This window comes from Pinus tabuliformis, chromosome Q, assembly GCF_031772625.1.
Source record: "Pinus tabuliformis cultivar Carrire ecotype Pingquan chromosome Q, CPIR1, whole genome shotgun sequence".
Taxonomy (NCBI): Eukaryota; Viridiplantae; Streptophyta; class Pinopsida; order Pinales; family Pinaceae; genus Pinus; species Pinus tabuliformis.
In genome coordinates, this window is record NC_142296.1 from 488,148,010 (window position 1) to 488,160,376 (window position 12,367).

Here is a 12,367-nt window from a genome sequence, read left to right on the forward strand (position 1 = left end):
ATCAATATTGTCTTCTTACTTGCTAAAGAGTGTTATTATACTATACCTCTATCCCCTTTTAACTTAGAGAACCTTGTTCATTGATGGCATTAAGGATCAGGGTATTTATTTAGTTTATCATCAAACAAGGAGGACAGTACAGGGAAATCCAAATGTTCATCTTATAGCTCCAAGATCTTCAAAACAGTGAACAAAATAATTTCAAACCTGGGTAAGTGTACCTTCATTGATTCTTTTAAAGTCTTTAAGTCTGCTTTTGTAATACAAAACAAGTCCTAATAGGACAGGAAGCCTTCAAGGATTATGACACAGAGTAGCAAGAGACTTTGCAACCAATATTGATGATATGCTTCCATCCACCACAGGAGTAACAAGTCTCAGTCTTATTTTTGTTTGTTAATGAATCCCTGATTGACGAACCCACTCAGTGATATACTCTGCAGATGAATCTCCCATGTTGGCTATTGTTTTCTATTTTTTATCCTGTTGATAAGTTGATGAAAAAAATACAGCCACAAGACATGGAATAATCGAAGTGGTCAAAGGAAAACTAGTGGTCAAAGACTTCAACCAGAGAAACTCTGAAAAATGTACATGGCTAAAGGCATAGAAAATTTTAGGGGCGAATGTTCGCCCTTTGGCGAAATTAAGGGGTTTTAAATTTTTAGTGGGCGAATATTTTGTATCATAGTACATTTTTACAAATCACCTCAAATAGCCCACCTTATTTTAAGGGAGAGGGTAAAAAAGGTAAATTTAGCCCTTGAAATTAGGAGTTACAACCTTCCATTCGCCCATTTTCAAGAATAGGTTTTATTTAAGTGAATCCATTCGCCCATTTTCAAGAATAGGTTTTATTTAAGTGAATCTTATGGGCCAAAGGCCCAAATACCATATTTATAAAAGAGGTATGGTAAATTAATAAAAATATAAATAAATGAGAGGTATGGTAAATAAATAAAACATTTTTTTATATTTACTCCATAAGTCACCTTATATACATGCAAGGGTGTAAACAAATAAAAATATAAGTAAAGTGGAGGTATGGTAAATAAATAAAACGTCTTTTTATACTTACTCAAAAGGTATGGTAAATAAAGAAAAATATAAATAAACTAGATGCATGGTAAATAAATAAAACCTCTTTTTATATTTAGTCCATAACCCTCGTTCTATTTATGAAAGCTCAAGAAAGAGGTTTTATTTAAGTGAATCCTATGGGCAAATACCATATTTGTAAAAGAGGTATGGTAAATTAATAAAAATATAAATAAATGAGAGGTATGGTAAACAAATAAAACATTTTTTTATATTTACTCCATAAGTCACCTTATATTTACAAACACTCAAAAAATGCGTTATATTTAGGTGAAACCTATGGGCAAAATACTATGGGACAAATACCATGGACTAGATTTTTATTAATACCATGCAAAAAACATTATTAACCCTAATATTAGTATTAATAAAAATAAAAATGGCACATGGTATTGACCCATGGTATTCACCTGGAATGTAGCGTATTTAAATGGGGGAATTAAACCAGCATAGATCCATCTTTACTCTGGATCTACTAACCCCCGCGAGATATCAAATATCGTGATATGTAAACTAGCATAGAGTAAAAAAATATTTGATCCCATCAAGAGTAAAAATGGATGTTGTAATTTAATATATGTTAAACATTTTAGCTTGGTTAAAATAAAAATCAACTATTAATTTTATTAATTTTTATAAATTACTAATAGTAATTTTTAAGCTCCAGGTTTATGATAACCCATGGTATTGACCCATGGTAATACCATGGTATTCATGTGAGCATAGACTATTTAAAGGGGAAATTCTATCATCTTAGATCCATCTTAATTTTGCGTCTACCAATTGCTCAGAGGGATAAATAGATTTCATCCCCCTAAGAGTGGTAGATGTGGAGTTAAGATGGATATAGGTTGCTTTTTATGATAATGAAGATATTAAATACACTTAGGAAATTATATTGTAAAAACATCTTAAGGTGAAAGGTGAATGGTTAAAGCATAGACATTGGACAAGTATCTTTAAAATGAAACAAATCCAGGGCTAAAAGGAATGGATTGATTGCACTAGTCATCCCTCTATAACTTTCCAACATACGCTGGAGTAAACAGATTGTAATTTGGGTAATTTTTATAATTGCAAATAGGAACATACTTGTGTATTGGCAAGGTGGTTACCAGGTCCATAGAAGTGATGAATTTTAATTTTTCTTGGTTTTATATATAGTATTAGGTTTTTTCTCATGCTTTCTGTGAATGGCACAGGTGAATTTTATCCTACACCCACTAGGTTATTGATATGTAATTTCGGTAATTTTGATTTCAAAAGATATTTTAAAGAAATGCAATGATTTCATTTGTGTATTCAATAAACACAAGATTTTATAGTTGAGTAAAATATTCGCCATGCCTAGTGAGAGATTCGCCAAAAAATTATATATACATATCATATTATTGATAAAATCACCTTCCATTTTTCCTATATACCATGGAGATTTGCCCATTTATTATACATGTAAATTTAGGGGGGGTTCTTAAAATTTTCCCTGGCTAAAGGATGAAAATAGCAAAAGTGTGCTGGAAGGGGCTTTGACACCAATGTATTACGTAATGAAAAATTAGTTCATATATGCAAAAATATCAACATGGGATTCGGGAATGAAAAATAGTTGAAATACATTATTCTGATATTACTTCTACATAATTGATAAATGAAGTTTGAACAAGTGAGATGATGTATACAACGAGCCTTGTGAATCGTGATGGTATGCTTATAATAAGAGTCCACTCACAGTCACTCGACGCTCCAGTAAATGGTGGTGCCAGCTACAGTAAACGACGGCGGCGGCTCCAGTGAACGACGACGACACTTGGTACTCCAGTCAGCAGCGGTGACACTCCACTCTTGTCTCACAGTCGGCCGCTTGGCACTGTGGCAGTCGACACTCACAGTCAGCAGCTTGGCAGTCGGCTTGGCTTGGCTTGTTAAACTCAGCGAAAATCATAAACTGTAAACGTAAATAAACTATAACATGAATTTGTAAATAGGTTAGGTTTCGGCCTTGACTGAGTTAAAAAATTGAAACAAAATGTTCAAATCCGTCCCCGACGACCAGAGATGGTAATACGTTTTCTAGAAGAGGCATATTCGTTTCTTAAACACCTAAAGGCTAATACATATTCATTGTGAGTGGAAACGACCAATTTTCATTAAAAACTCCCAAAAAACATTTCAAATCCACACCCGTCGTTTCCATAAATAAAAATAAAAATAAAAATAAAAAAAAACGCCCAAAAACGTATTCTAGCCGTTTTTACGGTGTATCGTACTAGAATCCGGATCCAAAAGGAAGAACGTCATTTTTGGGTGGTAGCTTGGCATATCCGGCAACTTAGGCTAGAAGATGATACATGCCCTTCCATGTCTCTTTGAGTGAGACAAAACCTCCTCTGGGCCTTGGATCTGTTGTCAAGGTTCGAGTGCAATGTGTAGCCGACTGGGCAATGTGGTCCAAGTGTATCATCATCTTTGTATGACTGGGGCACGAAAAAGCAATGCGGTGGTGCTAAAGAAGCCCATGGTGTGGCAATTGATGCTCTACAAGGTTGGAGGCCCATGGCTTTCAATTCTCACCCTACAAGTGCCATTATGACCTTATGGAGGGCTTGGATCTCATATAGGGAAGCCAAGTCCAAGATGAAGATGTGTCTCCTCACCTTCCAATACAGTTCATCATTAGTGTAATTGAGTAAATAAGCTTGCTAATCAAGGGAAAAAGTGGACACTTCATAGTGACATGCCGTTCCAAATGGTCTTTGAACATGTACTAATGTTATCTTCCTTGATAAGAGAGGTTAATAAAGGACCCTATTAGGTGGTTTCAACCTCTAAGGGAGTGACAGGTCCATGGTACATCCATCAAATGGCAAGTGTCATGTGAAATAATAATGGAAGGGAGTGGGGAAAAAGGAAAATCTCCAAGCCACATGCCATGGTACAAGGGTAGCTATGATGAAGGAAGCCCACACCTAGGGTGTATGAATGTACAAGGGAGCAATCATGGTACATGAGTTAACCCGACCTTTGTTTTCCCACTCTTCTTCAAATGCCTTTTGCTTTGTATTGATTTTCTTCTTTTGGGATGAGAGCATGATGTGTAAGATGTAGCAGCGAGTACCCCCTTAAGGTGGGGAAGTTCATCGCCCACCAGGGGTTGGGACAATCAAGAGTTCCTTAATGATGCACGGGACACTCATTGGGGCCCTCGAAACTAGGGTGATGGCCATAATGATAGGGGGTAGAGCTCATGTTTGGATTTTTCCTGCGTGCTAAATTTTATTGTCCCAACTATCTTTTGCATTTTTTGGTACATTTCTTGTTGTATCTGACCATATTATGCTTTTATCTTTCTTTTTAGCTGCATCAACCTTCGAAGCATCATTCCAGGCCCAACCCAAGGCGTGGGCAAGGGGAGGGGGAGGCTAACACCTTGTGGACCCAATGGAAAAATGTGGACCAAGATTGGGAAAAATGTGAAAGGGGTTGTAATGAGCAGAGGCCCGAGGGGAATGAGATATATGGTATCAAGAAGCAGGACCACACAACCAAATCAGGGTTTCCCATTTAGTGTCACTCCTAAAGCTAACAGCCAATAAAGGAGATCCAACGGGACTAGGATACAAGATTAACCCCCCATGTTGAAGTAAGGGAAAACAAGTAGAATCAAAGCCTATTTTTTTTGCCAATCCCCCCACTAATCCATGTCCAAATATGCCCAAAAAAAGCAAGAATAAACACCTAATTACATAGTGAAAAATCATACCTTCAAGGTTAGATGGCCCACCTTCAAGCATACAATTATGAAAGACAAGCGAGGGTACATAATGGTTGGGTCAAGTGGCAGAGAATAGTGGTACGTCGAGCTATCAGGTGGTTGCAAAGGGTTGTTGGCTATCGACTGAAGACAAATCTAGGAGAAAAATTCTCCTATAGGGGTCACCCACTAGTGGTGGGTAACATCTAGCTCCAACTGGGACATGAGCTCTCAGTAGAGTGCACGAACCATCTACTCGAATAGGGAGGTCATGAGAACACCAACAATCTCCTAGGACCGCAGACCTATTAACTACACACCATAAATGAAGTAAATAGGGTCAGCATGTGTTGATGGCGTACTTTGATCGCCCATGCTTTTGTTAGTCTGTAAAATCAACAGGAAACCAAATCTACTCTAGAATGCAAATATAATCTAGCATGATAACATAATACGATATTAGATTTTAATGCAAAAATGAGCATGCAATGCATCCTACTCTAACATGCATGGATAAATTGTGTAAATGTTGTGTATTCATACAACCAATGTAACCAACATAACAGGGGATTAATATAAGAGCCCCTGCCCCTATGATTACTCATGGAATAAATCCAAAGGCAGAAATAAGAAGAATGACATGTAGGATTACAAGGGCGGGAGGTGGGAAAATTAGAGGTCCAAACATCATAGAAAGGAATAATACGAAGTGAAGGACACAAGCTTGTATAAACGGATCCTTTCTTGCAAACAAAGAATGGATGATTGGATAATCAATGTCATGAATTCCCTATCAAGACCTTTTCTAGTGATGTCACGCTTTATGGGTATGGCAAGGTCATGATGGGGAGGAAAAGGGGAGGGATGACTACAACAAGATGGTTGCTTCATGTGATGATCATAATGAAAAGGGGCAACCACCGTGTACTCACTATCTTCAAAGGATGGCTGGGAAGAATTGATATATCTAATGAACTTATTTTCCTCAAGACAACTCTTAGAAGGGGAAAAGGCTCATGGTCATTGGCAATTGCAAGGCAAAGATCTACTGATCACTTAGGCAGGTCCTCCCGATCATAAGAGAGGCAAGGCAAGATAGGGTTGTTATTTATGCCATCACTGGTATCATAGATAGGGTCCTCATCATAAGGATGACCACTAACCTCCCATTGCCCCTTTTCAACATATAAATAGTCCTTAATATCATCATCCAAGGGGTTGGTTGGAGCATCTTCCTCAAGATATTTGTCATGCACACTGGGAGGAAGAACATCCTGAGTAAGATCAACATCCTCATCAAGTCTCTCTTCTAAGTCATTACTTGTTTCATGTGGATCAGGTAGGAGAGATTTTTCTTCTTTTTTATTAGCTTTACAGTTGATCACATCTTGATGATCCAAAGAGGAGGCTTCATTTTCCTCACTTTCTTGATCATTATGGGGACCACATTCCTTGTCCTGGTTGCCATCCCATCTCATCAGGAAGACGTCTTCAAATTGATCAAAATCAACTATGCTTCCTAGAGGGAGATTAATGTATGAACCCCTTACTTTGCCTTCAAATGTTAAAGCAAAAAGCATCAAACCTATATCAAGGATATCTATATTATTACGAATCATTTCCCACCCAAAAATGTACATGTGGTCCCATACACTATCACTTCCATCAAATTTTGGAAGCCAGTTATGCCAATTTTTTTTTATTTTGAGGAAAAACCTGTGAACAGTTTTGAAACCAACGTTTCGGACTAGCTTAGTGAGTCCATCATCAAGGCAATGAGATTTGGGCAATTCATCGAGGGCACCACAACATTTGGAAAACTTTATTGGTTCAAATGAAATGAGCTCTGGATCCTCCATTCTTCCATTTGATAATGAATGTTTTCATTAATTGAAGTTGTCAGGGTGAATTCAAAGTGTTTAAAGAGATGCTTGCTTCACCCTACAAGCATTGACTTTAAAGATCAATGAGGAACTAGGGCTTCGTTCCTTCAATGGAATTGCCAATAGATATGTCAATATTGGCGTAAAGGAACAAGGAAAACATCTCATGTCCTATGTAATGGCACCAAAAATATTGTTGCACAAACTAGCAAGCCTAGTAAATAGGTTAATACAAGCGGGCACAACAACACGTTGGGACAAAGGCCCACTGTTACCACAACCTATGTCCCCTTCTCTTCTCGAACTTTCACCGATGGGAGGAGTCCCAATATCCCTCACTTGCAATTAATGTGTCTATAATAAGATTCAAAGTGAGGCAAGGATAGCTCATTCAATGGAAAGGTTCTATTAACATGTAAACTTTGGGAGAAGCTAAGATGACTTTCCAAGAAATACCCCTTGACGAAAAATCTACCTGAGACCTAGGGTTAAGATATTCGATGAGATAAAAGTACATCCAAGGACAGGATAAACAAGAGAAAAGGCTATGATTGATATACCTCAACAAGTAATAAAGTTCAAACCTTCAAAGAATCCCCAAGTTGAAGGATAGCACCATAACACCTAGGATTCCCACTTGGCATGATGGCTAGGGAAACAATTATATTGAGATTTGACCATGGAAATTGTCCCAAATAAGGAGGAGGGCTAAAGGAAACACCAGCACAGAAGACTATCCAAACGGTTTAATAAAATACCTTCCCTAATGAAATTCATACCAAGCCCTAGGGAGGCCTCCTTATCCTTAAGGGGAAAAGGAAAGAGGTGGAGGAGAAGGAGAAAAGAATGTATTTATGTTGAGTCAATGTGATCACCAAGGACTTATGACCAATGCTTAGCAATTGGGAGGATTGGAGTAAAAAACGATCTTCATTTGGTAACTTTGCTCTTCAAGGAGATCTAAAGAAGCAACTTCACTATTTATGGATGCAACTACACGACAACTTTAGACTTTTACACTTCGATGGCAATTTCTATGGAGTTTCAAGGATGCAAATGCAAATAATCCTCTAGGAATATTCATTCATGTTGATTTGTGTATCTTGGGAGGTACTCCAAGCCCTAGGGTTCGGGGTTTGGAAGGCAAAGTGCCACAAGAGTCACTTGTGAGCTTGGAACCCAACCGTAGGGTTTTGCACCCATCGGGATTTTGGCCAAAAACCATGAAGAATTTGAGCATGAGAATATTTGAGGAGATAGAGCTTGGCATGCTGATTCCAACACTCCAAAGATCACTCAAATCAGAGCTCTAGAAATGAAGATATGAAGGTCTTGCTCCAAGATGGGAAGGCAAGACTCAAGCCTAGAGGCTCTAGCTCCGCTGGTAACGAGCTTGGAGTTAGAGAGCATCATTTATATAGGCTGATAGGCAAGCCTATGGATCATGAGAAGCAGGTGGAGCAGGTGCAGGTGTAGGCTTTAGAGGAGTAGGTACAAGTTCCCGAGAAGAAGTTACACTTTCCCGATAAGAAGGTCTAGATTCTAGAGACTTAATGAGAGTCAAGTTCGAGAGGGAGAGCTTGTAGGATCAAAGGGAGACTTTGCAGCCCAAGAAGTGAAGTGCGTGTGGTCAGTGGGGAGAAAGGGTGCTCCTCCAACTGCCATGAAGGAATCATGGAGAGATTGGAAAGCAATACAGGAAAAGAAGAAGCAGGGTACTTCCAACAATGACAGCGACACTTCCGAGAAAGGTGTAGTTCACAGAACAAGGATTGTTGCGATTGTGAGCGCTAGGAGTTGGGCAAGTGTTGCAAGCAGTGATGATGATGATGAGTTACTTCCTAATCATGGAAGTATCTCCCTTGCTAAGAGGGAGTGTTGATTTGTGTAGCTTGGGAGGTACTCGAAGCCCTAGGGTTCGAGGTTTGGAGGGAAAAGAGCCATAAGAGTCACTTGTGGGCTTGGAACCCAGCGTGAGGTTTTGCACCCATCAAGATTTGGGCCAAAACCATGAAGAATTTGAGCATGAGAAAATTTGAGGTGATAGAGCTTGGCATGTCGATTCCAACGCTCCAAAGATCACTCAAATAGGAGCTCTAGAAACGAAGATATGAATTTTTGAAGTTGACAATTAATTATGGACAGTCAAGTCATGTAGGCTTGCTCCAAGAGACATGTCTCTTCATCAATTTGTGGAGCCCTTCATTTAGTGTATAAATAGAAGGTGGAGAGAAGGCATTGCTCATCCATTGTGCAACACAAAAACACATGTGAACAATTCGTTGGAGCAGAAAGACTTCACTGTTTTGGGTCACAGCAAAGGAGGACAAGAACAGGAAGTCGAGGACTGTTTTTAAGGCATCTTTATGGAGGTTGAAGTGTAGAAAGGAGGGTCAAGGGCCTGTTCTTGGAGGCCGAAGCAGAGGAGTGGAAATATGGGCTATTTGAGGGCTAAGTGGAGGGGAGGCAGACCTTAAACAGGTTGCCGCAGGCCTATGGTGCCTTGTTGTAGTAGGCCATGGGCAATATAGGGTAGATTGAGGTTGTTGATGAGGGCTAGACTGCCCAGAATTATAGCAAGAAGGGTCAGCCTCCTAAGAAAGGACAATCGCACTCCTTAGTAGCAGAATTGGGCAAAATTGAAGGTTGGATATGGGACTTTAATGATGCCCTAACCAGGCCTAAGTGGCAGCATAAGGGTGGACCTCAAACAGTGAGTTGGAGATGTGTTGTTGAGGTGTTGGATCAGAGATTTGTCGATCAGATTTGGATCAGATTATTGAGCAGCCTATGGGACCCAATTTGGAGGCTTGATTCGGTAATCGGAAGCCTTCATAGGTACAGATCTTGCAGTGTTGTATTGGGTGCCATTGATTTGGTGGAGGGCAGTGTATTGGCTACCCAAAGTAGCCCTAGACTAGTATCTCGAAGTGACGAAGAGGAGTTGAAGGTTGGGTAAAGTTTGGTGCCAAAGTGCAGCACCTTGATGGACTAAGGTGACTGCTAGCCTAGCAGTTTGGAGCTCAAGATTAGGCCTACGCAGAGAGCAAATTGGATCAGTCTGTGTACATGCCATAGAAGTGACTTGTAGCAGTGTTAGGTGGCAACCCTCCTAGAGTCTTGATGTGTTGTCCTTTGAACGACTAAGGGGCAGCTAGTGAGAAATACGGAAGCGAAGGACCAACAAGACAAGATACGACATAGAAGTTGAAACGATGTTTATCATTGTATCTTGTATACCATAGACTATTGTATGATTCAGATTTGGTTTAATATAACAAAGATTGTGGTTGTACATTATTGTACAGTTTGTTAAAAATTGTGTATACTTGTGCATATGTGATTTATTGCTTTATAATTTCCATTGTGCAAAGTAGTTCTGATTGAGATTCTTAGTTTGGTAGCGTCAGAGATTTCAAGATTCTAACCTAGAACCAAGATCATGGAAATTCAACAATTCATTCATCATCTTATGAGTAGCACATGCATAATTTTCCAATAGTATCAAGGCCTTTAACAATTTTTCATGAATTGGGGCACAATAATAACCATAAAAATTCCATGCATTAGACATTCATTATTTTAGAAATAAAAGGCACTTACAAGACGATGAAGAATATATCCATCCACAAAATTGCCAAAGAGAAGTTCCAAGAAATATAGCGAAATTTTCCCAAACATCAAAGTGCATTTAATCATCCCAAATCACTCCACAAATTGCAAGCCAAAAGTCTCTAATGAGGCTAGCCGAAATCCCAAAGTGTGATGAATTCAAATGAGAGTGAGTCTCTCATATTTATACAAGACTCACAGGTTCGAATTTCTAATTACGAAGCCCCAAAAGTGTTAAAATAAGGTAACAAACCCTTGGTTACAAGCCAACCAAGATAGCTTTACATTAATTATTATTTTATTTGTCCTTTAGCCCATTTAATTAATGCAAATTGCACTCCAATGCTAGCATTGAGGCCTCATGTGCTAAGAATGAGGGCGAGGGCCTCAAAATTTATGTTGAAGAGGGGAATGCCCTCCAAATGCTGCAAAACATCTCCAAACCCTAATTTGGGCTATGTGGGCACCAAATGGGTCTCATGGGACTCCAAAGGGCTCAAGATCATGTTGATGCTCCGTCAATGAGGCCTAGACGATGACACATGCCCTCCCATGTCTCTCTGGGTGAGACAAAACCTCCTCTAGGCATTGGATCAACTACCAAGTGTTGGGTGCAATGTGTAACTGACTAGGGAACATGGTCCAAGTGTATCATCATCTTTGTATGATGATAACACGATCAGGCAATATGGTGGTGCTAAAGAAGCCCATGGTGTGGCTATCGATGCTCTACAAGGCTGGAGGCCGATGGTTTCAACTCTGACCCTACAAGTGCCATTATGACCCTCTGGAGGGCTTCGATCTCGTATAGGGAGGCCAAGTCCAAGATGAAGACCCACCTGCAATCATGTATAACATCCAATGCATCTCCTCACCTTCTAATACAATTAATCATTAGTGTAATTGAGTAAATAAGCTTGCTAATCAAGGGCAGAAGTGGACACTTCATAGTGGCATGCCCTTCCAAATGGGGTTTGAACATGTACTAATGTTATCTTCCTTGACAAGAGAAGTTAATAAAGGACCCTATTAAGTGGTTTCGACCTCTAAGGGAGTGATAGGTCCATGGTACATCCATCAAATGACAAGTGTCATGTGAAATAATAATGAAACGGAGTGAAACAAAAGGGAAATCTCCAAGCCACATGCCATGGTGCAAGGGTAACTATGATGAAGGAAGCCCACACCTTGGGTGTATGAATGTACGAGGGAGAAATCATGGCACATGAGTTACCCCGACCTTTGTTTTTCCACCCTTCTTCATGTGCCTTTTGCCTTTTATTGATTTTTCTTTGTTTGGGATGAGAAAATGATGTGTAAGACGTAGTAGTGAGTACCCCCTTAAGGTGGGGCAGTTCATTACCCACTAGGGGTTGGGACAATCATGGGTTCCTTAATGATGCAAAGGGAACTCATAGGGGCCCTACAAACTAGGGTGATGACCATAATCATAGGGGTAGAGCTCATGTTTGGCTTTTTCCTATGTGCTAAACTTTATTGTCCCGACCATCTTTTGCATTCTGTGGTACATTTCAGGTCGTATGTGGTGTGAAAATTCCTAATCCTCAAGGAACCCCTACTGCAGCAAATATGAATCTACTTCACCTACTTTATTTTAATATTTCATCAAGTTATTCTCTAAATACTGAAGCAAATTACTTCTGCAACCTACATTACTTAAAATTTGATTACATGAAACAAAAAACTGAGCAAAGAACAAGAACATAGGACACAGTTAATTTGGACAAAATAATACCCAGAAAAACCCAATGTGGGAAAACCGGTGCAGCAACTCTGAGGGTTTATTATTATGTAGGAGAAAATTTTGAGTACAAATCTAGGATGCTCAACTAGCAATCCTTCACATAGAAAATACTCGACAAAAGACTAGTGAAATTATCTTAGCCTGTCACTAGAGAATCAATGACTGATCCTTTAGCTCTGGAGGCTCTATGTCACCTTCTGATGGCCTCTGCGTCAAATTGTGTCACCCTGGACAGCTTCTGCGTCACCCCTCCTAGGT

The 12,367-nt window shown here is 39.4% G+C and overlaps 1 protein-coding gene across 6 annotated transcripts in view; it reads right to left on the reverse strand.

The window, feature by feature from the left end:
• Nucleotides 1–12,367, reverse strand: part of LOC149220304 (putative sodium/metabolite cotransporter BASS5, chloroplastic) — a 311,918-nt gene that overhangs the window by 37,153 nt on the left and 262,398 nt on the right. The window contains exon 9 of one of the 6 annotated variants that reach the window (XM_089384744.1): nucleotides 2,903–2,965. The exons of the other annotated variants lie outside the window; for them this stretch is intronic. Coding sequence (XP_089240870.1) covers nucleotides 2,918–2,965 — 48 coding nt within the window. The 3' untranslated portion in view covers nucleotides 2,903–2,917. Of the gene's footprint in view, nucleotides 1–2,902; nucleotides 2,966–12,367 lie in introns of those variants that run through there. 6 annotated transcript variants of the gene reach the window in all.